Genomic DNA, 12049 nt, shown 5'->3' on the forward strand with positions numbered 1-12049 from the left:
TACTCCTGCTTCTAATTTGTATTTTTGTCTGTTCATAAGTCTTCATAATTGGCTTTCAGCAAAACCTTAACACATGAGAGATTTTTAAGACCCTCATTAATTTCCTTGAACTCAATTTGACATTGAAACAACCTTTGAAAGCAGTATTAAACAGGGAAAATCAGTCTACTATAGCACTTATATTTATGACAATTTATATTTTACATCAACACTACTGAGTGGGGGAAACAGGGCCCTAAATTCTGCCATGTGACAACACCATTCTACAAAACAGGCCACCCACCTCCAGGTCTCTGCCACTTGGGTCCTGTAAGTGGCAACACAGGAGAGGCAAAGGTTTACTGATAAACCAATTTCATTCTCCAGCAGGGTAAGTATCTCTTGTTGACAACCCAACTAAGATGAAGAGCGTATTTGATAGGTAATCACAACCCCATGTCCCTTGTATCAGGTTTCTGTGTCATTTCTGTACTCATGCCAGAAATTTTTTGTGTCTCTGATGACTTGTGCTTTATTGACAGAAAGCTTCTCTCATTTGCCTAACTTGTAATAAATTTCCATATTTTCATTACAAGCCTGTTGTGGTGATTGGCTAGTATAACTTAGTTAACCTCTGGTTGCCTTTACAAAAAGGCCAGACAGTCACAGAAAAACTATTAGTTGATAGAGGGCAGAATTTTCCGTACCCGCTGGTATTTGGTGTCATGGCGGGCATGAGTGGGCAATATGGCGGGAAGGCCAAAAATTAGTTTCACGATGTAGTAAAACCAGTTTGCAATTGTCTGCTCCGCCCGTCAATGACAGGCCACATTTCCCACTGCCACACATTGGAAACCTCTTTGTAGTACATCTGCATATAATTATAAGCCCAGCTCACCGGAATCATCCTCTCATGCTGGATCATCCAGGCATGTTGGCATGATTGAACACCAAGAGTTTCACAACTGAACATAAGCGATATGCACCTGGCGAGCTATACTTCGCTTGGGACTTTGAGACTTGTTTGCTTGCTTTGCTTTGGGCAGCACTCATAGTCATCAGTGCCAGGCTTCACAGGCAGCACCACATCACTTTTAGGGGGCCTCACAGGTCAGTCTCTGCCTACCAGACCATTCATAAGGTGGGCGTATCTTTTCAACAGCTGCAGGGCAAGGTCTTGCTTACGGAAGGGGAAGAAGTGGTCTTCGGAAAGGAAAGAGACTGCAGGGCGAGGGCATAACTGGGGAAGGGGGATAACCCAGTGTGTGTGTGGGGACACATACTGATTTGTGCAGGTGGCCTCAAGATGGTGAGGGCTGAGGAGGCAGTCTCCTGAGGAAGTGAGTCCAGATGGAGATGTGAAGATGTGTGTGTGAAAGAGTGAGTGATGATGTCCCTTGAGCTGGCCGTGAGAGAGATGCCAGTGAATGTGTGATGGCCTTGTGAGTGCGTGAGTTTAGAGTGATGAGATGATTGCCTCACTCTGGTGGCACGAATTAGATCATTCATCCTCTTTCTGCACTGGATGGCAAACCTCTTCCATGCAGTGTTGGCACTGACCACCACTGCCACTGCTTCCCAAGCCAGAGAGTGATGACACTGATGAGCCTCCTACGGCCAGAACGGGAGCAGAGGACATCGCGGCGAGTTCCAATGATGTCCAGAAGGCGTCCCAGGGATGCGTCACTGAATCTGGGGAAGGGAGTGCGGGGGGGTGGTTGCAGTCTTTCTGCCTTCCATTGCCAAGTCTTCTGTGCAGCAGTCCTGGGCTGGAAGCACTGTGAGGTGTGCGCGCAGTTGCACTTAAATATGGCGCCTGGCATGAGGAAACAGTGAGTTGATGGCGTGGCAGGTGAATCGGAGGCTGCCCACCAGTGAAACAGCGTGTTTCCTGGGGCTGCTTGATTAGGCAAGATTGGGACGATGCAGCGCAAAAACCCACCATTGCGGCCAATGGGTAAAACATCCTTTTCCCCGCCTACTATCGCACTTAGTGCAAATCTGGGACGATTCTGCGCAAAAACTTTGCTATAGGGAAAAACATTGCAATACAGTTAGATAAAGAAGAGTTTTCTGATATTGGGAAAACCCTATCTGTATTACTTAATTATTCAGCCTACCGAAAATTAAACAAAGGACCAGGCTCTCCTAGTATTTTTTTGTTAATATGCTGTGTGTTGCAGTGCAAAGTAAAGGTGAAAAATAGCACATAGTTATATATTTGTTCTGTGAAAAGGATTAACGTAGGTTAATTTATTCTTGGGTGTCTGGATTCTTTGTACTTGGATTGTGAGGAAGCCTTAAAGCGTTTTCACTGATTTTCTTCAGGCCCTCTACAGAAATTGTGACTTAATTTCCAATTTGATACAAGGTTCAGAATTCTTCTCTGTTCTAAGAATTGTCATGAGTGCATTTTTATAATATTTACCTACCTTTTGGTGTTGACATAATGCCATTATGGGATTGATATATTTTTGGCATATGCTGCATTGCTACTGTTGCAGTTACAATTTCAAAACATTTGTGAGTGCCTTGCAGCTGGCGGGGTAAAATATTTCAGGAGATGCATAGTTCAGTAACCCAGAGTGGGAAGAGCAACATGTGGATCAAAATTATTTTGCCTTTAAAGACTTGAGTTCTAATGTAATAAAGGAAGTTGCCTATTGTCAATTTTAAACATTCAGAATTTTATTGCTGGCTAGTCAAAGACTTTTCATATCAAACTTAGTGAGTTGCCAAAAATATGTGCAGCCTGAATACTGTGACTGAGAGTTCAGAATTCCTCTTGTCACATTGTGTAGGTATATTATAGATATGGTGGTGTAGATTTCCTCTGTTTGCTGTTTCTAGTGAAATTAAGACAAGAACATAACTATCTCTTCATGAATGCATTTTTGATGTTGCCTCTCATAGCTACTGGAAGAAACCATTACCTTGTTGAGGCCCATTATGAAGATAGACTCTAACCTAACACCTGGTATTTTACCTATCCATAAGCTTGAGAAATTCTTTGGGGACTAGAGAAACTGAAAGCATCGTTTTTAGCTGTGCATCAAACTCACATTTCACAAAAGAGTATTAAGAACATGGATCTCGCTACCATAGGGAGTGGTTGAAATTAATCAGTGTATTTAACGGGAAGCTAGACAAGCATTTGAGGGAGAAGGGAATCGAGGGTTACGATGATAGATTTTGATGTTAAAAATACAAAGCTTGTAAGGTTATGCTTTGAGACAATCTCTTTAAGTTAATGTAAAATAATGCAGTGAAGGAGATCATGTGATCTGTTATGAATTCCGACAACAAGCCTAGGTGGCTTGGTTGCTATGGGAACAAGGGACTGGGGACATGTTGACTTGCTAAGAAGAAGGTGCAAGATGTTCACACCTGTTAGACAATGGTAAGAGCACTTGCTGATTGTGGGTAGACTGTTAATTTCCAAGTCTCACGGTGAGGTGTTAGGACTGTCAGGTTTGAGAAATGGTTATATTTTAAACTGCCTGTTTAATCACAAGATATAATAGAGGCTGGGAGGTGGTGCTAGAAGATAGCTACTCAGAGTTTCTACATGGATACAAGACCCATGTGATTCACATTTCTATGGAGATGAGGTTTGAGAAGGGAAAAAGTCCATAAAATTCCGTCGTGGTATTGGGTTAGTGTTTTTTGTGATATCCCTGAAACACTCAGACACAAATCAGCCTGCAGCCATCTCAGAGACAGAGAGCAAGAAATGGAAAACACCCGTCCCACACCTGAAGCAGAAAAATGCTGACTCTGTTAGTCACCAAGCAAAATTCAGATGAGACCTATGCTCAGATTGAAGAGACAGAGCTCGCGAAGATTCAAACAAGGCTGGCAGGTTTATCTAGCTTGGGCCAGATGGGAGAAATCTCCAGTGTAACCCTCACAGTGAAAGTCAGTTCTGGGATTTGAAGTTAACAGGGTGGGCAAGGAAAAAGGAAGTAAGCCATTGGGAGCTGAGAATAACTTCGGACTGATTCCTGGAGAATGAAGCATGCACTTGAGGAATAGCGTAAAGCATAACCGGGGCGTTGGATTTTCTGTCATGTTAAAAGCTAAATGGGGAATTTCTTTTCTGTAGTTTGGAGTATAAGGTGCCTACAAAAGTATTATTTAGTCAATGTTACTTTTTTTTTACAGTAAAAGTCTTAAAACTTGAAATTTTGTTTGGTGATATTTTCAATTGGTCACAGGAATTCAAATATCTTTTCAAAAATTATCGGTCTCTGGAGACCATAACAACGAGAAAAGTGAGAGGAGACCTGAGTGGAGCATAAATACTGGTTGGGTGGAATAGTCTATTTCTGTCCCTTATTAATGTATGTAATCCTATGTAATCACTCACTTAGATCTCATTGCAATTCTCATTGTTTAAAGACCAATTTGATAATGCATTAATTTCCCCCTGCCCTGCTCTACTGGCGCTATTCAAGTATATGGCTTGTTCATTGGTCCAAATAAGACTTGGTGGAAACTCAGTGGAAATTGGAGAAGAAAAGAGGAAGTGGTGGGCAGGATGAGAAAGGTGCTGGGCCATTGATTTAATGGTGTTAATAGCTGGTGTCATTAAGGATTTTATCTCCTCAGGTTATGTCCCCCTCTCTTTCAAATATGTCATCATCACCCCTCTCAAAAAAACCTTGAGCCTCTCCATCCTTGCAAACTATCTACTCATCCCCAACCTCCCTTTCCTCTCCAAAGTCCTTGAATGTATAGTCACCTTCTAAATTTGTGCCATCTTTCCCAGAACATTGTGTTTGAATCCTCTAATCAGGCTTCCCCCAAAGTCTCAAATGGCATCCTATGTGACAGTGACAAAGGTAAACTATCTCCCCTTGCCCTTCTTGATCTATCTGCAGTATTTGACATAATTGACCACATTATCCTCCCCCAATGCTTCTCCACTGTCGTCCTGCTGGCTGAGGCTGCTCTCACCTGATTCCATTCTTATCTACCTAATTGTAGCCACAGGATAATCTGCAATAGCTTCCCTTGCCACTCCTCCCAACATGTCAAATACTCTTGAATATTTAAATCCCAGCCTTGGTCACCTTGCAACCATGTCTCTGAAATGACTATCAGGTCATACATATTTGTTTCTACTTGTGCTAACAATTTATCCATTTTGTTACGAATGCTGTGCACGTTCAAATACAGATTCTTGAATTTTATCTCTTTACCAGTCTTACAAACTCTGGGCTTATCTGTTTATGCACTCTTAAGCCTGTTTGCTCTGCTTCTTCCTGCCACACTCTAGTTATTGTTACCCATATCACTACCCTGCTGTATTGCCTTGCCCTTTCTCTTTTAACCGCAACTCCCCTCATGCGTTCCCTCCCTCCCACTATTCAGTTTAAATCCCTCTCTACTGCCCCAGTTATACAACTCACCAGAACACTGGTCCCGGCACGATTCAGGTGAAGACCATCCCAAAGGTACAGCTTCCTGTTGTTGGGGCTACCATTTGTGCTACCACTTTTGACTCTAATCCTTCACTTCTATGCCATACCATTTCCCCAGGACTGGTGCCAGTGTCCCATGAATCTGATTAGTCTCAGGATAAGGAGATTTAGGGCTGACAAAGGAGAAATTTTTTCATTCTGAGGGTTGTGAATCTTTGGAATCCTCTACCCTAGAGGACAATGGTTGCTTAATTCAAGACTGAGACTGATGGACTTTTGGGCTCTAAGGGAATCAAGGATTATAGGGATAAAGCTGGTAAGTTGTATTATGTAGAAGTTTGCCATGATCTTGTTGAATGGTGTAACAGATCAGAGTGGCCATATGATTTACATCTGCTCATATTTATATTCTTGCGTTAACTAGAGTCATTAGCTGCTCCATATATTCCTATCCTTTCTGATCACATGCAGCATCCTTCTTCCACATCATTTAGTTGGTGTTGGATTTTTTTGTTGGAAATACTGAAATCTTGAAATAAAAATAAAAAATGCTGTAAATACACAGGAGGTCCATATGCAGTCAAAGGAGTTAGGATGGACTAATCAAGGACATTCACTTTACTAAGTCCATTGGCACCTTTGTCGTTAGAAGCTCCATCAATGTAATCCCAACCACAACCCCTTGACGATGAAATGGCATGACAAAGAAGTGAAGGATTAGAGTCAAAAGTGGAAAAGGATTTTATGCACAAATGGTAGCCCCAACGACAAAATGTTGAAATAATCTGTGAAGAAACAGATATATTTCTGTCAATTTAGTTTGTTTACAGGGATATGATCTGTTATTCCTGTTATATGTTTGCAACTGTCCTCTCCAAGAAAGAATTGGCTGAATAGATGTGTGAGCAAAACAAGAGACATGAAGGGCTTTACTGTGACATACCAATGGAGGTCATTCTTTTTATTGAAGGACTCAGTGAGGACCTCCTGTCTGATGACATTTGCTATTGGCAGAAGGGTATGGAGCCAGTTCCTTTCTTGTCTGGGCTTTTTTGTTATGAGCAGGTGATACAGTGTCCTGTATCTTCTTTATCATCATTTTCTGTATTTGGGAGGCACAATCCTTTATAATGTTTCAGTTATGGAGGATTTAACAAGTCACAATTATTCAGGAAACTCATGATGGACTATTCTGCAGCACTTTGTGTTCCCTCCCCCTCTCTCTCCCCCAATCTGTCACTTTGTCTTTCTGACTCTCTTCTCACCCCCTCTCTCTTTTCTCTCTCTTCTATCTCTCATTCTTTCTTCCCTCCCTCACTCTCTAGTCTTTCCCATCTACCTCCCTACTCACCACCCCTCCTCTTTCCACCTCCTCCTCTCCTCTCTTCTTTGTGAACTGGTATGAACTTGCACTCACTGCTTTATTTAAATGCAATATGATAGATCAGGGGGTACAGGGAAATTGCTGTGGCAGATTTAGGGGTGGAATTTGAATGGATGGCTTGTCTGCCCTATTTTATTTGTCAGAACACCTAAAGACTGCCTCAAGGTGGGTACCTTTGTAAAGCAAAATCCAGGACAAAGTCAGAACAACCCAGCCCTTAGTTGCAGAATTCCTTGGTGCCTCAGGTTTATATTATAGACTTGTTCCATGTATAACGTGACAGTATATAGAAAAACAAAACTAACTAAAATTGCTTTCTGGATGATGAATTAAGAAAATTATGAAATTGCTAAAAAAAAATATTAATACCACAAATGCAATTAGTAGAAATAAAACAGTTCATAGAATGGCATTGGTGAAACTATAGGTTCATGAAGACTTTGATTTATTTCCTTTTGATGTCAAATCTGTAAAATTGAAGTGTATTCTTCTGGAATAATATTGGATGAGTTCATGGGTTCTCACACACACTTCTCATTTTCTCTCTAAATGACATTTTTTGAACTTGGTATTGTTATAAAACAGCCTTCGAACATGTTTATCATTGGTGAACAATATTTCATATTGTTGAAGATTGGTACTGAAGTGGTTTAGCTCAATATCTTTCTTGGCATTTTGTGTTGCAATATACTGGCCAGTTTTACACGGCTGGAGTGATTACCAAAGGAGAGGTCAGGAGAGGATTTCTGCATTTACACTTCTCCATGTTATACATCAAAATTATTCACATCATCAAATCAAATTGGCAAAGCTATATAGAAAATGAGAAGAATAGTATAATGTTAATTTACAATGATTGGGATATTGCTGACCTTTTTACCATATTAATACATAAGTACACATGCACAAAAATAGACTCAGAAACACAGATGTAAATACACAGAGAAACACATGAATTCACAAACATATTAACAAATGCATGGATACATGGGTACGCAGACACATTCAACTGTACAGATATTTACATTAGAGTAGAAATTAATTTTGTTCATGCTCGTGAATGAATGCTTAAGAACATCTGCACACCCCTCAACAACACCACTCAAAATGATTTTTTGGTCATTTACTTCTGCTGTTTGTGTAACCTTGCTGTGCGTAAATTGTCTCCTGCATTTCCAAATATTTCAACAGTGACTGCACTTCAAAAAGAAGTACCTCATTTGCTTTAGGATGTTCTGGGACTCTGAAGGATGCTATAAAAAATGCAAGATTTTCTTGTCCTCATATTGAGTAGATTATGGATGATTTATATTGGTTTACACTGTATATTAATGTGGAAGTGATTTATTGCCCAAAACTTCATTGAAATCGGTACTTCCATTGCCTCCAAGTTTTTATCAGACATGAAATTAAGTGACACGTTGTAAGTGCCGATATTAACAGCATTTTTTGCAATATTTCACATTGCCACAGATCACTTGACCTACGTGTGGATTTTGCAAGGCGTGAGCTTCACTTGGTGTTTTCTCATCCGTATGTTGCCAACCAGCAGGAACTCATGCTCCAGCAAATGCTATTTTACTTGTCTGCTGCAAGGTAAACTTTTGAACTGGATTTTCCGAGGTGCCTTTGGGAATAACACTCCTCTCCAACTTTTAGTTATGGAATGCTGTTTTTATCACCATAATGTCAAAGTTTTGATTTTATCTTCAGATTCAAGCCTTGTGTGTGCAATTATTAAACAATAGAATAAACCTTGAGCTACCAAACATGCTGCTGTCAATGGTGTTTGAATGATTCACTCTGCAGTTTCATAGCACAAAACAATGGCTGGACTGCTCAGTTCATAGCACTTCTGCCTTTGAATGAGAGGTTGTGGGTTCAAATTCCTCTCCATGGACTTGAGCTCAAAATCCAGGTTGGCACCACAGAGCAGTACTGAGGGAGTTCTACACTGTTGGAAGGGTGCCTTCCACTTGAGATGTTGAAACCAAAGCTCTGTCTGCCCTCAAGTGGACATAAAGTATCCCCAGAGAACTGTTTTGAAGAGCAGGGGGGTTATCCCAGTGTCTAGGACAATATTTATCCCTCAGCCAACATCACTAAAAAAGAGATTGATTATTCATCGTCATCTTGCTAACCATGGGACATTGCTGTGCACAAATTGCCATATTTCCTATGTTACAACAGTGGTTATACTTGCACAGCACTTCATTAGACCATGATAGTTGCTTTTGTTAATGGTACTCTCCTGCATAGAATAGGCCCAACAAAAGAGGATCTAATAATTTAAAATGATCAGATCAGAACAGATAGGAGCAGTAAACATAGGGTAACACCTAGGCATAATAATCATTGCATAATAAAGTTTAAAATAGTGCTCAAGAAAGATATAAATAAGACAAAGATCAAAGTCATAGATTGGAAAAACAGCAAATTTTGAGGGAATGAGAATGGAAGTAGGGATGCTAAACTGAGGAACAAAAGATTGGCAAAGTTAGAATAGCAGTGTTAAATATTTAAAATGTGATCAAAAAGTTCAGGAGAAAAATATTTTGCTAAGAAACACAAACTAGCCAGTAATAAAACACCATGGAGAGCAGCAAATTGAAACAATAGGAAAAGGCAGAAACTTAGCACATAGACAATAAATGATAAAGGGGAATATGAAGAGGTTTGAAAAGTCAAAACAACAATTTGAATAGTAAAGATGAAGCCCAAAATTAAATTATCGAGGAATATAAAAAGAAATTGCAAAGTATTCTACGGGTGTATAAATAACAAAAGAAAGGTCAGGTAGTGATGGGGCCAATAAAAATGCACAAGACAGACTAGCAGATGGTATCAGTGAAATGGCAGAAATATTAATTTGCCTTGGTATTTACCAGGGAGAGTAGTATGGTGGGCATGACATTGGAAGGAGAGATCAAAAAAAGACAAAGACATTGAAGATAGAAAAGAGGAGATAATCAATAAGCTATTTCCTGGTCCTGATGGAAGGGCAATTAGGGTTGGGCAATTAATGCTAGCCAGCGACGCCCACATCCCACAAGCAAATGTAAAAAAAAGTCAAGGACTGGTGGACAGCTAATGCAATTAATTAATTTAAAAAGGGAGAACAGGTCCCTGGAACTATAGAGCAATTAGCTTAACAGCAGTGGTAATGCCAATTTACATCAGTGATTTGGAATCAGGAGTCAAAAGCACAATTTCAAAACTTGTTAACACCAAATGTGGGGGTGGGTGGCGAAACAGTTAATAAAGGAAGAAAGTGAAAAAATGAATGGAGACATTAATAAACTTGCAACATTGGGATATAATTGGCAAATTAATTGTAATACTGATCACAGTGAAGTGGTGCCTTTTCGTCAGAAGAATGAGGTCAAACACTGCATGGATAATGAGAGTCTGGTAGAGGCCCATTGGAATCTTTAAGTGCAGATACAATTTGAGTACAAATCACGAAGAATGATGAGAGATTAATAAAGCTATGAAAAACAAATAGGAGTTTCATTATTAGAAAGATTGAATTAAAAACCAGAGAAGTTGTTTAAATTTGTCTAAAATCTTGGTTAGGAGGCTGGTTAGTTCAGCTGACTAGATGGCTGGCATGTGGTTCAGAATGATAGCAACAGCTCAAGTTCAATTCCTGTTCGGATTGAAGTAGACTTGGGATCTGCCTCCTCGCCCTGCCTCTGAGTGTGGGAGGCAATGGCAAACTGTCAATGAAAGAAAACAACTCAGGATGAAGCATCAGCAGACAATGAGCCAAGGATTTGCATAGCATGAATGAAAACCATATTTTGGAGTACTGTGAATTGTTTTGCTCCCCATAAAATAAAAAAGTATATAGGCACTGTGGAAGGTACAAAAAAAATACACAAGGATGATATCAGAATTCAGAAGATATATTTATCAGGAAGGGCTGAATAGGCCGGGGTCTTTTCTCCAGAAAGGAGGAGGCTGAAGGTTGCTTGATAGATATTAAGATAAAGAAAGGGTTCCATGGGGTAGATGTGGAGAATATGTCTCCACTATGTGGCTAGATAGGACTTAGGGCCTATAAATATAAGCTAGCAGTTAGTAAATCTGATTGGAGATTCAGGAGAAATTTCCTTTGTAAAGATTGATAAGAATGTGTTTTGTTTTGTTCGTTCATGGGATGTGGGCTTCGCTGGCTAGGGCCATCCTTAATTGCCCTTGAGAAGGTGGTGGTGAGCTGCCTTCTTGAGCCACTGCAGTCCATGTGGTGTAGGTACACCCCATTGTTGCTAGGGAGGGAGTTGCAGGATTTTGACTCAGCAACAATGAAGTGATATATTTCCAAGTCAGGATGGTGAGTGGCTTGGAGGGGAGCTTCCATAGTAGTGTTCCCATATGTCTGCTTCCCTTGTCCTTCTAGATGGTAGTGGTTTTGAGTTTGGAAGGTGCTGTCTAAGAAGCCTTGGTGAGTTCCTGCAATGCATCTTTTAGATGGTACACACTGCAGCCATTGTGCTTTGGTGGTGGAAGGTGTGACTGTTTGTGGATGGGGTGCCAATCAAGTGGGCTGCTTTGTCCTGGAGGGTGTCAAGCTTCTTCAGTGTTGATGGAGCTGCATTCAGCCAAGCAAGTGGGGAATATTCCATAACGCTCCTGACATGCGATTATGGTGGACAGGCTTTGGGGAGTCAGGTGAGTTACTCGCTGCAGGATTCCTAGCCTCTGAATTGCTCTTGTAGCCACAGTATTTATATGGCTGGTCTAGTTCAGTTTCTGGTCGATGGTAATCCCAAGGATGTAGATAGAGGGGGATTCAACAATGGTAATGCCATTGAATGTCAAGGGGTGGTAGTTAGATTCTCTCTTGTTAGAAAACAAAAACAGAATTACCTGGAAAAACTCAGCAGGTCTGGCAGCATCGGCGGAGAAGAAAAGAGTTGACGTTTCGAGTCCTCATGCCCCTGTCGAAGGGTCATGAGGACTCGAAACGTCAACTCTTTTCTTCTCCGCCGATGCTGCCAGACCTGCTGAGTTTTTCCAGGTAATTCTGTTTTTGTTTTGGATTTCCAGCGTCCGCAGTTTTTTTGTTTTTATCTCTCTTGTTAGAGATAGTCATTAGCTGGCATTTGTGTGGTGCGAATGCATAAGTGTTGGTATTGCATCCACTTGACATCAGTGTTAAAGTTGCAGCTGCTGGTGTAATTGAGGAAATTGGCCTGGGTAAACACCAACACTTATTGCCCATTAAAAATACATTCAATGAAGATTAGATAATGTT

At 40.6% G+C, this 12049-nt stretch overlaps 1 protein-coding gene across 10 annotated transcripts in view; it reads left to right on the forward strand.

The window, feature by feature from the left end:
* The window catches only part of ilrun (inflammation and lipid regulator with UBA-like and NBR1-like domains), a 107705-nt gene extending 99147 nt beyond the window's left edge, over positions 1 to 8558 (forward strand). For all 10 annotated transcript variants that reach the window (XR_005943949.1, XR_005943942.1, XR_005943951.1 and 7 more), the window contains one exon: positions 8263 to 8558. Coding sequence is in view for 1 of the 10 variants with exons in the window: in XM_041194860.1 (XP_041050794.1) it covers positions 8263 to 8271 (9 nt within the window). In the remaining 9 variants the exon portion in view is untranslated. The remainder of the gene's footprint in view (positions 1 to 8262) is intronic.
* The last annotated feature ends 3491 nt before the right edge of the window (positions 8559 to 12049 follow it).

The sequence above is a fragment of the Carcharodon carcharias genome, chromosome 9 (genome assembly GCF_017639515.1).
Source record: "Carcharodon carcharias isolate sCarCar2 chromosome 9, sCarCar2.pri, whole genome shotgun sequence".
NCBI classification, from domain to species: Eukaryota; Metazoa; Chordata; class Chondrichthyes; order Lamniformes; family Lamnidae; genus Carcharodon; species Carcharodon carcharias.